Below are 25,939 nucleotides of genomic sequence, written 5' to 3'. Positions count from 1 at the left end.
GCATTTTTCTGAGAATAGAAATGCATAACTAAGAACAACTGTTGGAATAATATATTAAAAGACCGTTGCATATGCAAAATGCAAACATCATTATTGCTGTGTAATTGTTAACTGTCCGTTAACTCATGTTGAACCTGAAGTCTAATTCTATCCTGAAAAAAAAAGTTTGGAAAAAAAGTATCTGAGGTTTTGCATGTATATTATTTCTCCATGATTTCTGGGTCAACTACAGTTAGCTTAAAACTAAAAAGGTATTTTTCCTAATGTTCAGTAATAGCTGCAGGTTTGAATCAAGTTGCAACATTCCTTTCATGCATTAGAAAGAAAGGACAACAAAGGCCTTTACTGGTATCTGTGCATCCCAGTGTCCTCTAATGATGTGATTACACTTGTCCAAGTTCATAATCTTTCATAGGCTTGCACAATCACTGCCTGACAGTAAATATTTCCAGTGATTAAGATTATGATGCATGCTATAAACGAACTGTGCAATATATTGAACAATAATTGTGTTTTCTCCCTAATTAAAAAGAGCAAGGAGAAATTAAACATAATTTAGGAAGTAAATCTCAAAAGTCACAGTCGGGCAGCAGAGACATTTGACTAGTGTCTAGGAACCCGAGCATCCTGAGTACCATTTTCGAAAATTGCTTAGTAGTTTGCTACCTGGTGATTTTCAATGACACATTAAAAAAATGTGATTCACAGTCACCTCTTAATAAAAACTGCTTAGAAGACTGCCTTGAAGTAAGAAACATAAAATGACTACACAATACAATTTGTACTACAATCAGAGGAATACCTCATTGGAGCCAAAATAATTTTATTTAGTAAAGAAGAGTGTAGCTTTTTGGTGACTTTCAAGCCAGTCCACTCCACTGCTATTGATGTGACAAGACACAATACAATCCCAAGACAGCAGAGAATGCTGAAAACCTTAGAATATGGAGAATGGTTGAAATCCTAAGAAACAAAGAAAGTAACAAAATTATTCACTGTAAATTTTGTTTAAAATTTATTGTAAAAAAACAAACACAGGATTGAAAAAACGTAAGGAGTAAATCTTTCTTCCTCCCTAGATTAAACTGCCAATGAATTTGAACCATCTTTAATCACAGTTTGTTTTCCTTTGGAGACAGGAGTGTTTGCATGAAAATAAAAGATTAATCAAAAATTTAAAATCACAGAATACTATAAAAAAACCCTAGAAAGATATATTTGATAATGCTATCTGAACGAAAAAGCCATCTCCAAAGTATTTGTTATGGCTTTGTTGCTTTGGTCTATTTTTTGAATAGGAACAGAATATAATAGTTTTTATTTTGAAATACTAATTTAATATTAAAATCCAGCATCAATAAAGCATTTTTAGAGATGAAAGCATAACTCCAGCGAAATCATACATGCACCTCCCACACATTAATGTGAATTATTTGTAGGGACTAAATCCCGATAAAGAAAACAATGCCATTTCTAACAGAATGCCTCCACTACTGCTTTATACATGCAGACTACCCTGCTGGGTAACACTGTGGTCCGTTCAATGTGGAATTCACATAAAAATCAACCAAAAAAGCATGCTCATGTTTTAAAAAAAAAAAATCTGTTTCCCATATGTTACAAAACCTGAAAGCCCTGCTTGCAGTAAGAATGCAACAATGCAGGAAAAAGAAAAAAGAACTATGATATCAAAATTACATTACAGACCGAGGTTTAGGCATATCAGGTAGATGATGAAAATACAGTAAATCTAGCAGAAGGAGAACAACGCACAAAACTTGTTAGTTTGATTGCATTGTGTACCTGAAAATACATTAACCCTCAAAATACTCTGAAGTGGCTCTATTACTAGAAAGAAAGCACATCACACACAAATCTGGAGCAGAGGTTGACCGTGGGAGATCACCACCAGTTAAGTCATCAGAGGAAGGTGAACAAGGCACTGCATACCTCACAGTGAGAGCAGTTTTTCAGCTCTACCTCTGTCTTCCCAGAAATGGCATCCGAGGTCCAGCGCGCCAGGCAGTAGTCGATGGCCACCATTACCGTGTGCTTCAGCAGCTGGGACAGAACCAGCAGTGGCAGAAGGAGGATTCCTGCTGCGCTGAGGTACTTGCCACAGGCTCTCCAGGGCATCTTTGCTCTCTGATGCAGCACTGAAGACAGGTTGTCTTCATCATCACTTTCTGTTACTTCTTCTGCAACGTGCAAGAAAAAAGTACAGTCACACTTACTTATACACATCTTTCATAGGCACTGGCAAGTGGCAGCTACGAAACAGGTCTTATCATACGGGATAAAGAGTGGCTTTGAGATGAAACTACCTGCTCAGGCATGCATATATTAACCTGCTGAAGTTAGCAGTAATGCATGCTAAAAAGATGCAAAAAACCTTAGCACTTGGTGATCAATGTCTTCAGCCATGTTTTTGCAATTTAAAAGTACTGGCTTGATAAAAATGAATTGCAATTTTTTCCTATGTAAAACCCGAAGCAAGTGTGCTTAGCTACTGACAGGTTTGAAGCTCACCAGCATAAATTATTCAATATTATTACTCTTCCATTATCAAATCATGTTCAAGTATAAGAAAAAGCCCTCAAAAGATTGGAGGAAGCTATGACTTCTGAAATCACTGTAGTCCAGAGGTAAAATCAATGGAAACAGCACTCTTACAAATCATGACCCACCTGAAAAATGATTACTCTCTTGACAGTTTGAACTATGTTAATTCATTCTATTATAAGTTAACTGTGAAACAGTAATGTAGTGGTACTGGGCTCAAAGGGTGCCATTTTACCTTCATCCTCTTCATCATCTTTCAGCAGAGCTTCCCGGGAATACATAGTCCTCCGGAGATTTGTTCTTTCCAAAACAGTTTTTCTCTCAATAATAGTCTCCTAAAAAAGGGACAGTTCATGTGTCTTCAGAGAATTAATAAAAAAATTACTAGTGCTGACAAAATTTGTTTCTAATCAGCATATCAGTGAAAAATAAAAGTGAGGATCTTACAGCAGGCAGTCATAAGTGATGGATTTGCTACCTCTGTGTAAAACCAAAGGTCATAAATATCTGACATTAATTTCAGGTTGTCAATCCCAACCCTCTTGGAATCTTAACTTGGACCGATTAATCCCTGAATTAATAAGAAGTAAGATCAATATCTCATTCTTCCTGTGTTACAGTATTAAAGGCAAAACGTGTTAATGATTTAGAGCACTTGATATAGGCACATCTGAATAACTTCCACCCAATGCAATGAGTAAATTCAGGCATACTTATAGAAGCAGTTGTCAGTATTGCACAATGCCTTTGTCTATTACCAATGCCTTTCATAAAATGGCCCAGTTTAATATTCCTTAGACAAGAATATTTTGATAGGGCTTCCTACCAAGAATGGATCAGAGACAATAGTACCAAGGAAGTATGAGATGTCCAGATGAAGGAATTTCTCTTAATAGATAAATAATAATGGTAATAGTAATACTACATTCATACTAAGTAAGAAATCACACACAGCACGTCAATCCTTGCTTTCAACCTAAGAAAAAAAAAGTCATATTTTTTGTAAATGTTAATTGCCCTGCCCATCAAAAACCTTCTCCAGCTCTTGGTCTTGCCGATTCATTAGTGTCTTCCAGTGTTCAAAGAGCTCAGTCTCTGATTTCTGAATGTCCTTGAGTGTTCCTTCTCTCTGGATGTTACCATCTTTCATCGCAATTATCTAAAAAGTTAGAAACAGAAGTGGTGAGATAAATAGCCATGTATCTCTATCTATTTAAAAGCTATGTTGCTGTGCACGGACAGGATTTTCTATTTTCTTAAATAAAGAATATTTCTGCAAACAAATCTGTCTTCTAAAAAGACAGTGAAATTATCTCTTGACTCTATCCCCTTTACTCAAGATGCTGAAAAACCAGAAGCTTCCTGCACTTCATGCTTTCAGAAAGGAATGCTGCTTTTAAGAAAGAAAAACGGGGTCCCTGTCAGCACACAGGAGAGTGCGTTACTCTTCCTAAATACAAGTCATTAGAGAGGATAAGATTTTTAGAGTTCTCTTACCTCCTTACCAAAAATATCCTAAAAGGAAAAGGCTTTTAGCAATACACTGCATAGAGCATGTTTTGCCCTTATTCAGGCAATTAGATATGAGCATGCTGGCTCCACCATCTGTTTGATATTATGGACCTGATAAGGAAAAGCTAGGGAATTTGAATCCCTAAAGCTTTTAAAAGCATAAATAGTGGACACAGTTTGAAAAAAAATTATATATGCAAGACAAAGTCTGAAGGGTGTGGTTTCCAGGTTTCTATCAGTGCAACTACATTATATACACAGTGTAACTACCTTCACTTTAGATCTGACAAAGAAGAATTGGAAAATGAGGCGTGTGGCTTGTAAACCCACGTGACATCATTAGAAAATAGTTAATGCAGAATTTATTTTTCTCTCTCCCTGGAAACTCAGAAATTTCTGTGGGCAGAGGGTGGGCAAATAATCTGTTCCACTTACTGCTAAGAATTTACACCAGAGGAAAGCTAAAAATAAAGCAGCCAAGGATCTTTTTGTTGTCAATTTATTCAGGAAATCTGTAATTGGGCTGGACCTTGAATTCTTCTGAGGGTTTTCCTATGAAGATTTAGGAGGGCCATCACATACTTCAAATTATATTTTTATTTAAAATTCCTTAATAAAATAAAATAAATATTCCTGCTGCACTCCATTGGGTAAGACTTGCTAAGGCTTAATGAGACCTATGGGTAGGAAAAAACCCTGAACTATTTCTTTAAAAATATTTTTAAATTATAAACTTAATCAATATAAATCCTTCCTGTCCTACAGGCTGTTTGGACCAGCATATTTCATAAAACATTACTGAAACCCAATTAGAAGATAATAAAAAAAAAATAATTTTCATAGAGTATCTCATAGAACATAAACACCTAGAAATGGGTCTGACATTTATAGGGAAGATGAAAAAGATTATACTGATACAAGGCCATAACTGTGCATATTTTAAAAAAATGCAAATATATAACAATTGAAAAAGAAGAAGCTAAGATGGACTTCATAGGGAGGGGAAGAAAGCAGAAAATTCCTGTATCCTGAGAGACACTAACCGGAAAACCAGAGCTGTGTTGAGAACAGTAGTAATTCTTAAAGGTGCACAACTAAGGGACAAGGTCACAGCAAACACCAGAAAGGATAAATGTTGTCCACCAAAAACATGATCAGAACAAGATGAATGTCTGTCTGCAACTTTATAGCAAGCCAATATGAAGAACAGAAGGCAGCTGAAATATGATTATTTCTTGAGACAGAGTAACTGCTGCTATAGTCTGTGCAAGCTGCAAATGAGAGAGAAGTCCTGCTAGGAGGTGTAACTACAATCATCAATCACCGTGGGCAAGAAGACCTGTGATGTTGTAGCTGAGTAACTGTAGGAGAACTAAGTGCAAGGCCAATGTGAACCAATGAACTAAAAAACAAAAACAAAACTCCTTATCCTACTTGATTCGTTTCATCTTTGACATTTGCAATTGCAAACTGTTATAGAAAGCATACCTTCATTTTTTTTGTAAACTACAAGATATAACAAAGAAACCTAACAAAACAATCGAATACTACACATTTCTTAAAATTTTGCCAACATTCAAAGAGTAAAGGTGTTCTTGATACACTATGTACTAGTACTAACCACACAGAAATACTGGTTTTTCCCTTGTATTTCCATGCACCTCAATATCCATAAACACATCTTCTGTGACAGCACGGACAAATTCCTAGTAACATCCCAGCAGAGGCAAGTATGTTACTCAAACATTTCACTGTTTTGAGATTAAAAAAATGAGCAAAATTTTCCAATATTACTAATGGTTTTGGATACTCAATATATTTTAAATGCAGCCTGCTTTCATGAGACTATTAAGTATTAGCTCTATGAAAATCCAACCTATTTAGGTATTCGAAGATGAGAATCCCAAAATTATGGCACCCCAAACTCACTAGCTAATTTTCAGAAGATCTTTATTATATCTCTTCTCACTAAACTACCACCTGGCGGAAAGATGAAGCGAAAGCCTTGTTTGTAGCAAGGCACATTCGTGGCACATTCTTGCCTCCTCAGAAAAAAGGGGAAGAGTTTTCTTACCCAGTCAGCATGGGGTAAGTACTGCAGCTTGTGAGTTACTAGCACAATGGTCCGCTTGTCTTCCCGTAGCATTTTCAGGATCCCTTCTTGCATGAGATGGTCACTTAGGTGGATATCCAGTGCAGAAAACGGATCATCCTGTCATGAGTAACAGAGGTCAGCTTTTGGAGCCACCACTCACAGGATTTAAGGAAACTGACAGATTTTGATACCAGTAAAACCAGTTAGACCAATACAGACAATCAAAAGAGGCCATCAGAAGATGAAAATTGTTCTGAGGATTGGTTTTTTTCAATTGCATAACAAACCCTGAACTGTCTTTTTGCAAAGAGTACTCAGACATATGGTCACATCAGCTATATAAATGCTATGATTTCTGCGAACTTCTCCTCTCAACAGATGTGTTTCACAGCCTGCCTAACGGCAGTACATTGTTTCTGTCAGACTCAAGACAATGCAGCTATGTATGCCTATGGCATATATTACGTAACTGCTCCAGGGACAGTGACAAAGAGCATGTTTATTTCCCTTGTACATACTTGCTTTCTGATTTTTTTTTTAATCCATAAATCAAAACTCTGTTAACAAAGAAGCGCAAAAGGAGAAATATTGATCATTTTGATGACTCAGATGCTTGACTTACAACCTAGATTATCTTACTGAATCAATGAATTATATGCAATTAATTTAGACATAAATTAATCTGTACCATCTTTTGGGGGACTTATTTACCTAATCCTATTTATATGGAATTACAAATCTACTATTTCTTCTTGCACTAGCGATACCGGCTGCAGGATTTACTTAGTATTATTATTTCATACTGTTATATTACACTAAAACCAGGCTTTCTTAAAAATCAAATTTTGTTTTCTTTTCTCCAGATGTTTGCTGATAAAGTAGAGTTGAATTTGAATTAATTCTGCTTTCTGAGTGACAACATTGCCACCAGTTAGTTACAAAGAGGTATAAGCAAAGAGGTGAGTGCTTTAGAAAATCCTCTTGAACTTCTCTTCCCTTCAATTTTGCAACAATTTATATTGTGACTGCATTAGATACTTTGGTATTGTTGCTTTCATGTATCTACAAAACCAAAAATATCTGAAATCAACAGTAAGATAAATATGACCACTGAAATTCTAATAAATCAGAGCATCATAACATAAAGCATGTAAAAAGTGCTTTTGAAACACAGTAATTTCCGACTGTGATGCAGAATACATTCTCAAAAATGTGTGTGCAACTGTGTGCACTGTGCTCACTGAGCAAAGATGTATATTGTCAGCTTTGCTGTTGCACTCTTCTGATCTGGCACAGACCTAAACATCACTCTGAGTTTGTGCACAGCCACCTTGTATTCCACGCTGCACTTCTGGGGACTGTAAATGCCAGTTCACAGAACATGAGATTGTTCTGTGATTCTCACACCGTGGATTGTTCAGTGATTCTCACACTGTGGAGTCAGGCGAGGCTGTTCATTAAGGTGGCATTCACCAGACATGATTATAATGATGCATTGATTACAAGACACCTGAAAAAAAATCAGTTCACTCTACAGGATTAGTCCGACATGCAACAAATAAAATGTGCTGAGTGAATGAATGTAATTAAGAATAAAATATGTAATAAATTATGACATGAACTTTATGATATCTGCAATGATCACAAGAAGTTTAGAGAATACAAAACTTTGAATATGAGGTGCAGACTTGTGAGAGAGAAGTTTCATAAGTATTTGTTTACAAAATGAGTCTTAAAAGAACTGAGAGTTGGCAAATACTAACATATAGGAGTCCTGATTATTTTTGAAAGAATAATAATCAGAAAAAAAGTTTATTTGTATGTGCTTTTACATTATCAAACCATAAGAGAACCTGCTACTATTAGGAGGCTATTGTGTGCACACAAGGACAAAAGTTACAGCCCACTAGTGGATCTGCTGATTTGCAGCACCTGGCCCAACTGCCCTCTACTCTCCTGCATTCTGGTCACATGAAGCAAGCACATATTGATCAGCCTAATCACAGGGAAAGGTCTAAGTTACCATCCAGACTTTTAGGGATGACCTCTAATGTGCACAGCTTTTCTTATCCTGTGTGAATCATGTCTCACTGTCAAAACAGCTGGATTCAAAGCTCCTTGAAAATTGAGCTTAAGAAGGAAGTCCTAAATTGGAAAGCCAGCAAGCTCACTACTAGTGAGCATGTAGGATGCATCCGTTTTCCCACCTACTAAGCTTCTAGAGCCTGCTCTCACTGCTTTTTCCATAGCACTTCTGTTGGAGTTGGGACAGGATATACAACAAGCAGTTCAGGGTGGGAAGACAGCTTAGTTTGTTGCAGAAAGGAAATACACTAGACACAGGACAACATTAATTTTAGGCCTGAGACAGCTTAGGAATTTCATTAATACAGCTGAGACTATTAAATTTCTAAGTATCAAAGATAAACACAAGGGGAACTTCAACAGACTGAGAGGGGAAGCATCAGCATTTCAACTTGCATCCTAATACCTATCTTTCTGTCCGCAGCATTTAGAAAATGCTTCTTACCTGCAGGCTAGCTAACAAAGGATATAAATAAACAGCGCACATTTGGCTTAGCTCAGTGAAGTGCAATGTTCTTTGTATGTTACCCATGAAACACTCTAAACGTTTGCATCCCATGCTTCTGTTTGGAGCATAAACATAATGGCACCTACTCACCAGGAACACAACATTTGTCTGCTGGTAAAGTGCTCTTGCCACACTGATACGTTGGCGCTGCCCTCCAGACAGATTAATACCCTGGAGATAAGCAGGAGGAAAACAATCAGACAGTTATAAAAACATCCACTGAATATTCATATTCTAATTGGATTATCCACAGAAGATTTTCTGGACAAAGAAAATCAGAGACATTTTTCAAAAATGTGGGCCTGCAATTGAGCTGGAAACACAGTACACAAATTGTTAGAAAAGCCAGAGCACTCCGTCTGGAGCTGTACTCCATACATACCAGAGGGACGGGAAATGTTTAATGGTTTCTGGTGACATAGTGGGGTAGGTGGCATAGATATTATGCAGGCAGTCTAAACTAGACGTCTACTCAAAAGTTAGCCTTATGATTCTAGGTCTGTCCTGTTTTTTATTTAGTTTTATTTTTATAATCATATGCTGTCATATCAGCCCCTTTATATACTGTAATCGGTGATTCCTAGCTGGGAGGTCAGACCATGCTGAGGTGAACATTACCTGGTTGCTATTATACTTGTTTTTGGCTCTTAGTCCCCTGCTACCACCCTGCTCTGAGTTACTTATCCTTCCTGTGACCCACCTGCAGTTTCACAAACACCTTAAGCTCTCATAAGCCAGTACTGCTGCCAAAAGATGCTATCCCACCTTCTCCCTGCCCTCCACTTCTCCCATCGAAAAGTGTTTGTTTGGCTACACTATGAATTGGATTAGGAACTAATGGTAGCCAGTGTGGAGATTAGGCGTGGAAATGTATCCTTAAATGTACCATTGTGTGGGGTGGTTTGTTGTGGGTTGTGGTTTTGTTGTTTTGGGGTTTTTTTTTGGGGGGGGTGGGGGTGGTGTTGCTTGTTTGTGACAGTGCCAGTATACACCAGAGTAAACTGTTTACCCATTTGTGACTTCTGTTTCCTTTCTCTTCACTCCCTAATCTTCCCTGACATGATAAAGCTTAGTTTGCTGTTGATGAAACGCCTGCTGATTTTAAAATGAAGGGGCTCTAAAAATCTGTGAATTACTTATTTCTACCTTACTCCTAAAGAAAGCAAAAAATGCACTGTGAAGTCAGGATATCTGAGATAGCGGCCACGGAATTAGTCAAACATTCTGATAGCAGCACATTTAAATCATTGCATCTCACATAAATGACAGTGTTTCCATGTTTACAGAGCAACAAGCTTTCAGACTAATGACCCAAATGTACACTTAACAAAAAGATTACCTTTGTTGCCTAATAACCAGTAAGATTTTAAGAACACAACAAAATAATTAAAACCCCTCTATATATTTAAAACAAAAATAGAAGCCTGTAGCTGTTTACTGACCCTCTCTCCAATCTGGGTTTGGTCTCCATGAGGGAGAATGTCAATATCAGGCTGGAGGGAACAAGCATCAATTACTGCTTTGTACCTGCGGAAACAAAAAAGGTAATGCAAAATCCACACAGATACTGCTAAAGAAGCACATTTCCTACCCGCAGAGGAACAAAAATCAACCAGCTGGAAAAATCACACAGTGGAAAACATATTTGTTAGCCACTAATTGTTCTAATGGGATCTCTTTCAATCACAGGCAAATAAATAACATTGCAGCTAAGAAAAAGCATCTAGGTCAGCTTCCCAATTAAAAATATTTAATAGTTAAAACCAGGCAAAACAAGCACAGCTTCTTCCATGGTATATTGTTGTTCTTTAGCATTTAACTTTTTTCATTCCTGGGGCCTTTGTTTCTTGTTTCAATAGCCAAGGATGACAGAAAAAATGTGTGTAGGATGTGAATACATAGCCAATCACTTCTTTTAAGGGTGGGCGGGATGGAATACCAGCAATTAACTTTCAAGTATTTTAGAATCTTTGGTGGGCATTTATACTGTATAAAAAGGCAGCCCATTAATCCCTCACAATGTATCAAACAGTGAAATTGTAATAAACAACATTCCGACTCCCAAACACCTTATGTCCTTCTAAGACAGCTAAACTAGTCAATTAGGTGTAAGCAGAGAATACCGAGTGCTAAAGAAACACGGTCCTTGGAAATGAAAATACGTCTACACTTAAGTTCAAGTGAGACTGAACTCTGTCCCTTGTGTCCTTCGGGAAAAACATGGTCAAAGGGGGACCCCGCAGAACTCAAGGTCTTTTGTCATGTTCAGGCAGGTGCAGTATGTTTGTTACTCGAGGGAGGTGGGGAGCCATGCGTGAACCGAGGCCTGTGCAACTCCATTACTCAGGGGGAATGGGAGTAAAGCATGCAACACTGCTGGAACCTGTTACCTTTGTTTGTTAAAAGGGCTTTCAAATGTGATATTCTCTTCCACTGTGGCATTGAGCAACCAAGGCTTCTGTGATGCATATGCTACTGAGCCTCTTTTCCTGGGAAAAAAACCCAAACACAACAGAGTTTGCAGCTTACCAGTGCAGTAGGCGTTTTTGGAAACCATTTTCTTGTAAAGGAAGAAACTGGTATTAAGTCTTCAGAAATGTTGTTTTTCATTTCTTTTCTTTAGGAAAATCAATAGGTCTCCCATCAAGGAAATACATAAGATGTCAAATTTCCAACAGAATGCTGAAATTGTTGACCTAACTGAATTTCAGTTTGTTCCCTCTTTTTCTGCTGTGAGGTGGGCAGGAGAAAACTACCAAAGATTGAATCCCAACTCCATTTTGATAGACTAATAAAAAAATGTATAGCAGATCACTAGTTAGGCAACACATTTCAGGAGGGACGTTCTAAAAAGATATTTTTAAGGTGTTTAAAAAAAATAACAACTCCACATATGCCAAAAGGCAATTCCCCCCTACTCCCAACACATTTATTTTCCCCATTCTGAGAACTTGAGTCATAAAGTAAGTGGGTAGCCATGGGTAAAATCTTTCTATGTCTATAAAGACAAGAAAAGAGAACAGAGACAAATATTTGCTAAATTTCCACCTGTGGAATTGCCCCCGCAATGTACCAATCAGAAGGTACAACTTATCAGGTATGGTCAACAGGATCTCAGCATGCATATTTTATTTCGTGGGGATTATTATTGTTACTATTTAAAAATAAAAGTATCTGCCTACTAGTGAAGTAGTAGTGCTTTTGTTGGCTGTTGTGCACTACAAACCTCAGTAAGGCGAGCTGGGAGAAAGGCAACATTTTTTATTAGAACAACCTGATACTGTTGGAAAACTCATTGGCATATCGCCGTTTCCCCAGAAAAGGGACAAAAGAGGGATCATACACCTAAAAGCATATCTGTTTTCCCTCCAGCTATATCACTAATCCAATAAAAAGATAGGACCTCTCACCCAAACATAGTCTTTGTCTGCTAGACAGCCATTACAAGCAGCCTCTTTCTAGTTGGACCTGAATGCAATTCAAACCATGAGCTGCCAAAATACACCAGGCGCTTTATCTTTTTTTATCAGAAGTTAAGGTCACTTGCCCTGCTCATTTTTTCAGGCTTTCACCAAGCTTGCTTAGAAGTCATTATAGGATCCAATTTTCTTTGATGACCTGAAAGAACACACAGCTACAATACCCTCCTAACATGCTTCCAAGTTCAGATATCTGATGGCTCATTAGAATTTAATTATGTTTTATGAATTCTCTTTATTGGAAAATGGAACAGAAACAAAAAAATGGAAAAAAAAGACAGAAAAAAATCCCCTAGGCAGCCCAGCCTGCAGTCGCAAAATCTAATTCAGAGCATTCAATTCTGCCTCAAGAGGGAAGCATTTTTTTCAATTAGTATGAAATTTTCATCCCAATGAATGAGAAAAATTGCTCTGAGCATTCCAAGATGAACATGTATTCCCTTCCCCTCCTTTTCATTGCTTGAAAATGAGCCTTTGCTGCTCTTAATTCTCAACGTGATTGAAAAGTTACTTCTAATTTATTTTTTGAAAAATAGTAGCAGGTTTTTTAGGAAAGTGTTTTTACAACTTTTGTAAAAAGTGGTTTTTTGTTCAGTGAAGATACGGGCAAAGCCAGTTAAGATGCACTCCATGCTGAGAACCAGCACAATGCCTGGGGACACCATTCGTGTTTGGCTTACATTCTGCTTTTAGGCCATCAGTAAGAATTACTGCAAGGAATTTGGCAACAAGCAAAGAGCTTGCCAAAACTCATTATGGACTTAGAATTTAGTAAACCTCTCTAAATTAATCTTAATCGTAAATTGACACTAGGATAACATATCAGGGCAGATCATATTTCGACATAAGCAAAAAGCTTGCAAGTGCTTGAATCATGAGAGAAATCTATTGCATATCTACAGCGCAATCAAACAAATCTTTTACTGAAACTGTGAGAAACATGTGGCCAAAAATCCAGAGAACAAAATATTCTGAAATGGAGTGTGCAACTATTTCTCTGAAAGCCTGCCTCGAACCTACCTAAGCTTTCACGCTTAAGAGACTGAATGCAAACAAATGGCTTAGCAGACAAAAACTTACAAGGAATTTAGTCTGCAGGCAGAAGTATATGCCTCCTACCCCCGGACTGCATAAACAAACATGCATTTTCACCAAAGGAGTGCAATTTTTTTTCCTCTGATAACACAAGGTAGACTAACCACGGCCTCTCAATTATCACAGAGGCAGACAGTAAAATCCAACCTTACAATAAATAGGGAAAACCTTCCCTGAGCTCCCTGGAGACTATGTGCTTTGGCTAATATAGGATCAAGCCTGTTCATTAATTTAGAATCAGAAACAACACTGTCAAGGTTGTTTAAAGTTATTAATCTAACTCTATCTTCACATTTCATTTTGTTAAGTCCAGTAGGCTCAGTATGCATTCAAGATCACTGAAAATAAGACTAGTTAAGGGACATTCATATATGAATCTCAGTGCCTTAATAAACCTACCAAGTCTGAAATGTTGGCAATTTTTAGAAGAAAATAGATGCACTTAAAATGCAATGGAGTTATCATTATAATGGTAGAGGAAATAATACACTGCAAAGCCTTTCCTGTGTGTTTTGGATCACTGACTACAGTTTTATCTCGATTATTTTGCACAATTCATGAATTTCTAATATCAGCCAAAAACTCAAAATCAAACGTTCTCCAGATGAGAGAGAAATGTTTACTGTCCTGCCCTATACTATTACCGCATGAACAAAAAACTATCGTTCCATCATTTTCAGTCTGATGGTAGGTAGTAGAACATTCTGATATTGCCAGTCCTGAGTATTCAGGAGCATACTTTTTTGCCGTTATTAAACTGCAAGGGCCACTTGCTTGTTTTTACTTCTAAATCTTGCAGTAGCTGCATACAGAGACAACCAATCTGCCTTCTGAGGAGGAACTACTCATTAAGTGTAGACACTTCAGAAGAATGTTCACAGAGTCACAGAATGGCTGGGGTTGGAAGGGAGCTCTGAAGGTTCCCATTAATTTTTCAAGTATTGTACCTGAATTCCGTGTCAACAGGAGATTCTTTCTCTGGGCTGCATAAAACAAAGAGAAGGTTGGGGTTTTTTAAAATTCATTGATTTTAGACAATGCAAATAACACCTTAAAGTACTATCACTATGCTATAATTAAAAATACAACAAAATGACTGCACAACAGAAATAAAACTCTCTTAAGTATGCTAAAATTCTGCACCATGTGATATTGACCTAAAAAAGGTAAGGTTAAAGCTTCAATTTTGAGAAGTGCTACACAACATTGTAGAAAGTATTCAAGACCTATGAGCTAAATGCTCAAGACCTCACAAGACTTTGGCTCAAAATACTGTCTGTTTTGAGAACACCAAAAATTCTCCACAGCATGCTAGTGCAACAAAATCACGAGGCATGTTCCTACAGCAGTTAACCAATAGGTTAATGCCCAGAACATATGATAATGTAGGTAATCGTTTCACACAGTCTAATATTCTTTCCTACTTTTTAACATGCTTGCCATACTGTTGTGCACGTTATCTCACTGTTTGCTGTCCATCCCCATAACAGTTTGAAACACGTGAATGTCGCATTCTGATAATTTCTCTTGTATCTTGTGGGTTCAAATGGTTTTACTTTAATCTCCCTCAGAAATTGCAGTCTCTCTTTTACAGAAAGAGCTGTGAGATTTCCAAGTATCCTCTGCCATGAAGCTTACTTGTTAGATACATGGAACTCCCTCTTATACTACACACAGATGGGAGCAGAAGTTCTTCAGGACTCAGTCTGACAACCAGGTAACAAGTCTGAGAAATAAGGTAAATGGGAGAGAAGAGGCTAATAAATCTAAAGAAAAGGTAGTAGAATAGTTGGTGTGTCAAAGAACCAAGAAAATATTCTGGTCAGTAGAATACACACAGTTTAGCATACGTCAAGAAAAGGGACATCATATGACATTTTTCTTCCACTGATTTCAGTAACAAAGTTCTCACTGCCTTAGGGACAAGACTGTCACTTCTACAAGATTTGCCATTCTGGAGGTTTGTGCGCCACATGAAAATGACAACTGTGTCGGAAAGCTTTGCTCTCAGTTGATTTGGTAGATAGTTAATCACATAAAAATAATTTCTGTGCAAGGATCCCTTGCCAACAGATGGACTAATCTGCTACTCTCTACACTTCTCAGTTTGTGTGTGTCTGAAGAATGCTAGGTGGGAAAATAAACTTATGACACAATGTAAAAAAATGAAGAGAAGGGTAATGGGGAGAATTTGCTTTAATAAATGAAACATTTAAAGCAATACTTGATACTATTTTTTAAAGTGTAGCATTAGGGAATAATCTAGTTCAGACTTTAAGAGAAGGATTTTCATAGACATACAGGAAAGTTGAGATACTATTTTCAAAACTGTCAAACAGAAATGTTTTCATAGAAGAAATTCAGCTCTTATTTTTGTAAGTCACATAGGTAATTTCAAAAATTGTATCCTAAGCTAATTAATGCAGTGAAAGTTCCACTGATTTTCAGAATTCTGACTTTGAAAATCTCAAGCATAGATTTTAGAAACCTTTGGTTCCTTCTATTGCAATCTATTTAGTAGGAAGACCAAAAATTGCATACAATACCATACCTGACATCTTCCCCCGTCTCGCTGTCAGAAGTACAGCTGCATCACAAATAGAAAGCAAACACTGTTTACTTAAGGAAGCACAGGCAATCTGCCCAGAAAGAAAAACTATTAAATTCCACTTAGTGCACAGACTGCAAACAGTATTTATCACAGAGCTGCAGAGCAGCATCTGTTCCTTCTACACAAACTGACTTGATTTTAGCGGTCAAAAAAAAATTTGGTGACTTTTTTTTCCCCCTTCTAAACATCTCATTTGACTCAACAAGTAAAATCGCCTCCACTTTGTCCTGGAGGTGTTAACAGAACTGCGAAGTCCTAGTGTGACAAAAATGCAGTTCCATTTAAAAAAAAAGACATTTTCCAGGAAAACAAACTGATAATTTTTGATACTGTATTTTTCCATGGCAGTAACTGCACCTTTGCAGCATATAATGGGTTAGTTTGAACCCCAGATCCCACCTTCAGTTGACTTGCAACATGCTACGTTCTGTATCAGCCCTATCCTTGGGGAGATGTGCCCAAATCTGTGGGACAGGTTTTGATTTCACTATTTTTAAATGTGTACCAAGATGTTCACAGAGTTGTTCTGACAGAATGACTGGCCATACTTATCACTGATGTTAGATTCAGTTCCATTGAAAAGAATGAAAAATCTGTGTGTCAAGTGATATAAACAAAATCAAGGAGGAACAAAGTTTTTCATGCTTTAAAGACAACAGTCTCATTAACTTCATGCTAATACCATTTGCTTAATCCAGGAAAGAAAACTACACCTGCAGTTTAAAAGGTTGGTTTGAGACACTTCCAAAAAGTTTATGCATAGTAAGCAATGACTGTATCTAAATTCAATTTACTGTAGGATTTGAGAGCGCCAGCCAGCCACCAGTATCTTTATTTCAAAGGTCAGTGTACTGAACAAGGCTTTTCCACAGTTACCTCACACTCCACTGGCCTTTAGCGACTGTGTGAGCTCAGTGCCACCTTCTACAAAACCCACGAACCTGCTGCATATCATGAAGTAGCAACATATTCTTTACAGAAGCTATCAAGAGGCTGAAATAAGGAAGATCTTTTCCAGCCCTTCCATGCACAACACCAAGACCCTGAACAGAAAACATTGGCTCCTGCTTCACAGACCACCCCGAAGAAGGCCAGGCATCCATTCTGCTGGGGAACACCCTGATAACTTACAACATGTAGTATTTGTACATGACAGCAACTCCCTCTCCACTGTGCTCTTTTCCTACACCAGCCTGCAAGACAGGCAGAAAACTGTGCAGCTCATAATGCATCAATGTAGCTCAAGAAGCAGAGATCAGCCAGGGCCCCTCGTGTCTAGCACAATTTACCTGTGCCTACTGCAGGTCTGCAGCTTTGCTCCAGTTTCTGCTCAGAAACCAGGGCGAAGCGCCATGCTCATGGGGCACGAAAGATTTGCAGAGGGTAACACGAAGTGCAGCAGTGCACAGCAACGTCCCGACTTCCTCCGTTAACCACGTTCTTTTGCTATACAGCACAGGTGCCACAATTTTCACACGCAAGTATTGGTAGATCAATTCCCAGGGAATTGCCCTTGTTCTGTAGCTGCAAAACATTAATTCTCCATTTGGAGTTTTAGCTCAGCCTTTTCAACCCATTTTTTCCCCCTTTGACTTTGTTTTAAAGTGACCTTTCCCCCCTTTCCTGCATACTGCTGGCAATTAAGGATGCATTTATCTCCTACCAGTGTTGAAACGTCAAAGTAACGTATGTTTGATAATGAGGTCTAGATCTAATATTTCAAGGTGTATGGATGTCTAAAGACGCTACTGAGATTTTCAAGCCTTCAGATCTCCATTTCCGATTTAAATAAAATAAAGTACCTGGATGTTTCTGAAAACTCCAGTAAGCACATACCTATAAAAATCAATGTACTTTTTAGGCATCAAAATAACTTTAAAAAGTATTGTAATTTGATTAAAACAGTCAACTCCACATCAAGTAGAAGAAAATCTGTTAATAACCTTAACAAATCTAGTACTTCCTTCACCTTATAAGGACTCCAGATTCACATGGGAGTATATACGACCTGTTTAGAAACAAATGACATCATCCTGTTTGAGCAAACTATTTCTCAATTAGAGCAATTTTCTGATATTATTTACTCCAAAAAGATTTATACTAGAAACTGCTCCCTGGACTTCAACTGGAACTATTTAAAGTGACATGCTGCCCAGAAGAAATTAGCATGGCATATACTGTAATTATTTACTCAATAACCAGTCACATCAATACTATTTACCATCTGTTCAGAATGTAAATAGTAAACAATGATTTCTCTATTTTTATTAATCTCTAACCATATTATAAAATATTTATGCTGAGATGCTCTCAGTCTGCTTTGGACAAGGGGCAGTAATCTGAGCTGGATCTTCCATGCACACAGCGTAATAGAAACAACAAAATCAAATCACAAATGAGCCAGTGCTCACTTCTATTTAGCCAATTCCTAGCCAGGAATAAATTATATTTCTTTTTAAGGTTTTGAAACAAATTATTTACAGGGAAGCAAATAAAGATGATATGCAGTTAATCCTGTTTTATCAATAGAGCATGGTGGCACAGAGAAGGGAAATGACTTGTGCAAGGTTATCCATTCAGACCAAGGGAAGGGCCAGGAATAGAATCCAGATTTCCTGAGCACTGAGTGACATGTCAGCAGGATGTATCCTTTGTCTTCATTCATAGATGTGACCTTAGAGGAAGGGAAGGGGAAGGAAATTTGGGATTAAATAATTCAGGACTATTCTGTAACGTGAATGACTGAAGCCAAGCATTCATCTCATCCCAAAAAGCGAGCTGTAACAAGGATCTTACTGATTTTGGTGACACATTTTATTGCCTGAGCTAAGTCTGTGAGCTCTGGTGATGACTTGGTAAGACTACTCTCCTCAAACCTGGGATAATGTTGCATGTACCTGGTCAGGCATTAGTATTTTCTTAACAAATTAAGGGAGCTTTCATCCAATAGCTTTACAACACAGGTGTGCAGCCCACACTGACTGCATGTGTCATTCTGAATAGTCCAGTGCACATGGCAGCAGCTCTGAAAGATGAGACAAAACCTAATCTGTCCCTGTGCAGCCAGCACTTATAGTGCTAAGATTGTTTCAGCCACAAGCCCCTTTATACACATCTGACAGATAGCAAAGCAAATGTGATAACAACTGAATTTTACCTTGTGATACTTTGGCACATGTAGAGGACATGAAAACCAGTTCTGACCTTTACACTGTTGTGAAGCACATACTTCTAAACAAGTGCTATTTAAAAACACAGTCTGATCAGAACCATCATGTCATCTGTTTTAGTTTAGCATCAGACATTCAAATTACACTTCTTAATCATGTTATGTCATCTGTAAAAAATTACAGCCTTGCTGAAATGAAATTAGCTCACCTAATAAGGCTGCAGGGATTCTGTATGGCTCCTCACCAGACATTGAACTTCTGCTTAGAGAAGTGTGTTTTAATGGATAGATCACCACAGTGTGGAATTTTGGCTTCTGTTCTCATCCCCCTCACCAGCCAAAAGGGTCACCCTTCCTCTGTTTCATTTTCCCCACCTATAAAATAGGGAACCTCCTTCCCTTCTACTATTACTATTAAAGTATGTGCAATTATGAGTAGTGTGACCGGATTATGTATGAAGGCTGGATATAAATAATATCTCTCTACAAACACTCAAGGAATTTGTGAGACTTGTTTCACAAAATCAGTGCAGAACCCACTGGGTAACAATGACCCTCTGTCCATCAGAGTGCATGGATTTGACTTACAGTTGCACTGTTGTTCCTTCATCCCAAATCAGTTGGAAATAAAATTAATTGTTTCTCTAAGTTCTTCTGCAATTTGTCAAGCTTTACCTACAAATAATTGTATCCCAAAAAGCAAAGTGTAGTCTGTATGGCTAGGAAGTACTGTAAAACAAACAAACTAAAAATGTTAACACACATTGATCAGACATTGTACTAGAGATAGCAGTAACTTACCAGAAACCACATACAGGAGTTGTGTACATATTTATATATTGTATCATTATACAATATATTGGTATATCATTATACATTATATTGATATTATACCATCTGTCACTTAGTTTGAGGGCCAAGACACCAAGCCCTAACAGTACAGCTGTTGGAGTTTGGTAGCATTTTTATTCCTCCCTTCATAGCCAGTACAAAAGTTAGGCACAAGTATTGCCTATATCTGGCTGTCAGAGCGCAGCTGCTGGGTCCCCTTGGGAAAGGAGGGAAGGACATGACTATCTCCCTCTTGTCAAATCAGGCAGGATGCACTGGGGGAGTACCCTGAGGTCACTGCCACTTACAAAAATATCTTCAACTTCTTAGGCACTAGACCAGTGCTGGGATGGAGCACACATCTACAAGCACAGCCAGGGACCACTCTAGTAAGCCAGTACCTCTTTATAGTTCCACTCAAAGACATGAGCCTACGTCTGAAAGTGCAAATGCCTTCTGTAGTAGCACAACGCTTCAGCTAATGAATTCTGATTCCAAATTAGTAACGATTTCACTCAGGTTATGTTGCTGGAGTGCAAAATGCCCAAGTATGGTTATCTATTCCTATGAATGGAATAGATAGCTTGTTTGACCCTGGCTGTGGGTTCTTTCTGATGTGCTCCCCCACTGTCTGGGTAAGTTTTTTATCTTGAATGTACACCTACAAAATCCCTGACTCCACAAAAAGGTTCCTGGGATAGATTGTGGCTTTTTTTCTGCATTACTACTCAACGCAAGCTTGATTTTTTAAATAGCACTACCTGCTCCAGAATATGTTCCCAGACATCTTCTGCATCTCACCAAGTATGGCTAGCAAGAGAGATGACTTACCACAGCCAACCTGTCCTACAATCATTGTTAGCTGACCTGTGAGAGAGGAGAGCATATATAAGCTTCTGATTTATCAAATGCTCATGAAAAAACATCTTATTCTGTATCTCTGATGTAATTTTTTACCTTGAGGGATTCGGATATCAATGTTGGACAATGCTGGAGGGCCTTCAGGTGTCCAAGTGAAAAACCCATTTGTGATCTATGCCAAGATGGAGAAACAAGAAACAGAAAACCAGCTTTAGAGCTGACTTCTTTTTTCAACATCAGAGACACTTCTTCTGTTTTGGTTACACTGAGCATAGGAACAGTGTTCGCCTTTGCTCACTGCGGGAAATAGATCAAGTGACTGTAAAGGCCTGTATTCTGATGTGCAAGAATCTCTGAACTCAAACAAGCACACTTAGAAAAGTATGGAAAATTCCTGGGGAAGAAGGAGTTGTTGTTTAGAGTTTCTTTTGTTCTTTTATTTGTAAGGTGGGCACATGAAATAAGTGAAGTGATTCCAACATCATTAAATTATATACAGGGTCATGATTTGCTCTCTGCAGAGCACACTACCGAGTGTCCCTATAGACACACTGCAGCATATACAGCAAGTATGCAGTCCAAATTCCAAGCAGATTTGCAGAACTTTCCTGAGAAATTATATATTGCTGCCTATTACAGTACTTTCCTTTGTATTTCTGATATGATTCTCAGATAACCTAGGCTTTGCGAGATACAGGAATCTTTTCACTGAAAAAGACTAAAAGCAAGAAACAAAGCTTGTTCAGGACTTTAAGTGAAGGAGATTTTAGTGGATACTGTGAAAAATGGGAAACAGGAGACAATTTTAAAAGGCCTGTATTTATATAGGACCCTCTACTGTTGCTTTTTCAGAGCCACTGAAGCCTTCAAAGCCTTTCAGCAACACAAGGTACACCATGTTTCGATCTGAGAAGAGTGAAATGGGACATTTTTATCCTACTGTGGAAAAAAAAGTGATACTCTTATCTTGGGGAAACAACCTGAAAAAATGAGCAAAAGAAAGTGTGGTGTTCCTCCCTCTAGATTACAGACGGCAGCCAGAGGATCCTATCTCAGAAAACACCCCTTCATGGGCAATGAGCTGCAGACAGACAGTACTCTGAAACTGCAGAAGCTCCCTGACCCAGGTGCTGCCCGTGACAACTATGTCAGCAGATGGAGCCAAAGATTGTGGCTGGTCTTGGCTTTCTGTTCAAGACCTTATAAATACTGTCCTTACAGAGGTTACTGCTCTGGCCTCTCCTTTGTTGTCACTCCAGGCTGTCTTCTGATCCAACACGCTTGCCCCAACCTTCTCTCAAATATTCCTCTTATTTTCCTGGAAGTCTATTGAAGAAGGATTCTGCACAGCATGTCAAATGACAGCCTCTAAAAAACCTGAAAACACTACCAGTTGTCCTACTTAGTCCCATGAAATGGAATTATTCATTCTCTTATGCTGAAAATGCAAATGTAATAGCAGACTTCCTAAATAAACAGCATCATCACTATAACAACCATCAGGATTTTTATTACTTCTGGCTATTTCTATAGCAAATCAAGAGCATCAGTCTTCAAAGTGGCATGGGTAATTTTAATTTTTTCTTCAAAGAAGTTAGGTTAGTTGGGGGTTAGTTTTTAACTTCATCTTGAAAGGCTACTAGGAATTCCAAAAGAGGAAGGGAAGACCCATAACAAGATTATTTTAGGAATGTTAAAAAAAAATTATTTTCCGTTTTCTTCACACCATTTTTCCATACAGGCATTGGAAATGGAAGACAGAGTCTGGCATACATAAAACGCTGGACCAGACGATCTCTCGAGGTCCCTTCCAACCTGGGCTGTTCTATGTTCTACGTTGGAAATTTATCACGAGAGCAGGCTTATGACTTAAACACTTCAAATGGAAAATTGCTGCATGAAATCTAGAGGGATATACACAGCTAATCACAATATAGAGGTCAGTAGTCAATTCTGAAAATGGAAGCCATAGAAAAGAAAGGTGGAAGTTAACCTTTGATATGAGCACAAGTGTCTGACAGCTCACATCAACTGCTGGTTCTTGAATTTGAAACTGCCATCAGAATACAAAAGTGACTATTAGTGAGCTATAGTAACAGTGTTATTAGAGTGACCTTCATATCACCTTTACACAAAAATCATCTGCTTCTGTGATGTTAATGGGTCTTCTCATGTGAGAGCTGTAATTGTTCCAGTCCTCCCTGGCTGGCCTCTTGCGGTTAACAACCTTGAGTGGCTGTGCAAAACCAGAAAGACAGAAATACGGAGTAATTGGTGGCAGTACCAGCAAAATGTACACAAGCAACCATGTTATGACCTGTACAGTTCAGGATATTAAGAAGAGTTTTTGCAACTGCAGGAAATAATCAGTAGTAAATGGAAAAGTAAAAAAATTATTCTGGGTACAAGTTACTCCAGCTACTTCATCTGCCATTAAACATCATTACGCACCACTGCCTGGTATTTGCTGTGATTATCTGCACTTCTTTGCTCTGAAGACTTATCATGCTCTTCTCCAATTTCTTCACTTGACAGGAATTCACTCAGTTTCTGCACACTGAAAGGCAAAAAACGGAATTACACCTCAACCTGGAATGCAAAACTTTTGTTCACCGCAATGTTTATTATAAAGCATCCCTTTTAGTATTTAAACCACTGTCTGCTGCACAGTTTGTTTTCATTTGGTTTACAGGCATATGAAAATGTGCAATGAGAAGTTACTCTGCAAGGAAGTTGACAAAACCTGCCCTGTTTTTTATTAACAGCTATGACGTTTTAACGGTTTGTGCAGGTGCTTCTCAAGTCTTTTTTTTTCTGATACCACCAGAGAGATTACACAAAAGATTTTTCCAGGCGTTTGGCAAGACACAGACCAGCTACAACAGCAGCTCGTTTTGAAGCCACATGCTAAAGTAGAGTTAGTGTCATTTATGTTACTGAAGTGTTGCACAGTCATTTCTACTGAAGAGTCTTACGAAGCTAGGAGTCTGATGAAATCCCTACACCATGAGCTAAATTCAACCAGCTATGACAAAATACAAAGTAATTTGTATTTTGAAATAAGGTAACATGAAAAAAGGCAACATGATAAAGGAATATACCTTAACAGAACAGCGTTCAACAAATGAGATATAAAAGGAATCCTGACAACCAGTAACAAAGAAGAATGCACAAAATCTTCCCAAGCTGCTTAAGATTTAATTAGCTAAGAGATAATGTGCCTTTATTATGACATTTAACAGATCACGACATCAATTTAATCTCTGTACCTGACTTTATAAAATGTATGGCTAATCTACTCACAGGGACAGCAAATTAAATTTGTAAAGGAAGTGGACTGAATCATGAACTCAACATCAAAAGGGTTCAATTAACTGGAAATAAGTTAACTATCAGTCTCCAAAATGATAGTGCCAGAAGGCCTTTAATAAATAAATTTATGGACAACAACTGAAAAAATTAATTTCAATATTTAGCCTTAGGCTAACTGGGGAGAAACAGGCAAACAACGCCCCTGTAGCATGGTGATATCTGGCTATCTGTTAGCATGCAAATCTTAAAAAATAAAAAGAAAAAAACCCAAGAATTTATTTTGCATTCCATTTCCAGGGATTTCTTCTTCAGAAGGAAACTTAGTTTCCTCTAAGGACCTCATGAGATACCCTACTGGTGCCAAAACCAGAGCATTACAGCAAGGCATTACAGCACTGCCTAAGGCAGACTCCCTGTACAGTTAGCACTTATCCTACAAATAGAGATCGAAGCCACCTGGGGAACCCCTAGGAAAGAACTGGTTCTACAGTTTTTCTGTGAACCTGCCCACTTGTTAATGGCAGCTGAGAACTAAGAGATAATCAGCAGGATGAATTTAGCTAGAGCAGGTACTACCGTCTAAGCAACTAAAAAGGGTGAGAATATCTGGGATGGGACAAGAGGAGTAATAACTAATTCAGGCTCAATGCTGGACCAAAATTTCTTAATGGGAAGGTCTATTATATCAAAGGAAGAAATCAGAAGCCCCATCACTAGAGATGTTTATATCCCTTTGCACAAACCTCTGGAAAACAGGGCTAGGAATGATCTTACCTTTTTTGTTCAGTGAACCAGATATTTAAAAGAACATTTAAAATGCCTTTAAATGGACCAAATGATGGTTTAGGTGTTGCCTACATGGAGTTGGTATGCAGCTGCACCTACATTCTCTATAAGAGAATTACACTGACATTTGAGTAATTGCTCTGAAGGTATAACGAGCAGATAGAAAAATCCTGGGTATCTAGAGCAGGAGAAAGAGAAGACAAGCAAACATATTCTTGGACCATCCATACCCAAACAAGATCATGTCTTGATTAAGCCATTTAATAGTTTGATTTTTGCTCTCTGCTCTCTGGCTGTGTATCAAGGTGGCTATACTCTAAGTGCCAAGACTTTTCTCTGCAATCCCTCTGCCCAATGCTCTGCTTAACTCTGGAATTGTTGCTCCTGTGGCAATTACCAAGGAAACACAGTACAGCTGTGAGAAACTCTTATGCTAGAGGCAGCAACTCATATTTCAGGATGCCACACTGTTCTACACTCTTAAAGATTAAAAAGAGTACATTCTCTGCAGAGCTCTCACTGACATTGCAATTTCACTAGTATTCCAACATCTCCACGGCAGAGCTTATTTTTAAGCCACAGAATAGGCGTATTGATTATGGTTATTTGCACAGCTGGCTGAAAAAGCGGTTTCATATTAAACCCAGTAAGATGCATTATGCCACTTGACCTTTGCTGATGGAAAATTGTACCCTTTGTCCTTGAAGACCTCACATTTAAGAAATACATCATTTGTCTGCTCAATCTCAATTTTCAATGGCAAAAACACTCTACATATTAAAAAAACTTTTCAAAGAGATAACAGAATTTCTGACCTTCCTAAAGGCTTTCAAGTTTCCCCTCTCAGAAGCAAACACCCTGGCCCCTCAACTTGGAAAGTTTGCAGAGGCCCTATGTGGAATAGAAGCTTAAAATCTGTTTTAACATTGGAATGAACCACAGTTGTTCTTTTAGGGTCAATGACAATCCTTGAGGATTCTTTGCAGTTGGGCACATGTCTAATGATTAGAGATACTGATAAGTTTATTTGTGG

General features: G+C 38.1%; 1 protein-coding gene across 1 annotated transcript in view; it reads right to left on the bottom strand.

The window, feature by feature from the left end:
* ABCC8 (ATP binding cassette subfamily C member 8) overlaps positions 1 to 25,939 on the bottom strand; it is a gene marked incomplete at its 3' end in the record, with an annotated part of 82,066 nt that overhangs the window by 17,814 nt on the left and 38,313 nt on the right. Inside the window, exons 13-26 of the mRNA XM_082000790.1 lie at positions 23,260 to 23,365; positions 22,934 to 23,044; positions 20,905 to 20,980; positions 20,709 to 20,814; positions 15,888 to 15,923; positions 14,284 to 14,319; positions 11,153 to 11,251; positions 10,205 to 10,289; positions 8,853 to 8,933; positions 6,149 to 6,286; positions 3,596 to 3,721; positions 2,798 to 2,897; positions 1,951 to 2,198; positions 803 to 963 (exon numbers count right to left, since the gene is read on the bottom strand). Of these exons, the coding sequence (XP_081856916.1) occupies positions 803 to 963; positions 1,951 to 2,198; positions 2,798 to 2,897; positions 3,596 to 3,721; positions 6,149 to 6,286; positions 8,853 to 8,933; positions 10,205 to 10,289; positions 11,153 to 11,251; positions 14,284 to 14,319; positions 15,888 to 15,923; positions 20,709 to 20,814; positions 20,905 to 20,980; positions 22,934 to 23,044; positions 23,260 to 23,365 (1,509 nt within the window). The remainder of the gene's footprint in view (positions 1 to 802; positions 964 to 1,950; positions 2,199 to 2,797; positions 2,898 to 3,595; positions 3,722 to 6,148; positions 6,287 to 8,852; positions 8,934 to 10,204; positions 10,290 to 11,152; positions 11,252 to 14,283; positions 14,320 to 15,887; positions 15,924 to 20,708; positions 20,815 to 20,904; positions 20,981 to 22,933; positions 23,045 to 23,259; positions 23,366 to 25,939) is intronic.

The sequence above is a fragment of the Phaethon aethereus genome (assembly GCF_964289735.1).
Source record: "Phaethon aethereus genome assembly, chromosome: 5".
NCBI classification, from domain to species: domain Eukaryota; kingdom Metazoa; phylum Chordata; class Aves; order Phaethontiformes; family Phaethontidae; genus Phaethon; species Phaethon aethereus.
Note: the sequence above shows the minus strand (reverse complement) of the source record. Positions and strands in the feature narration are given on the sequence as shown.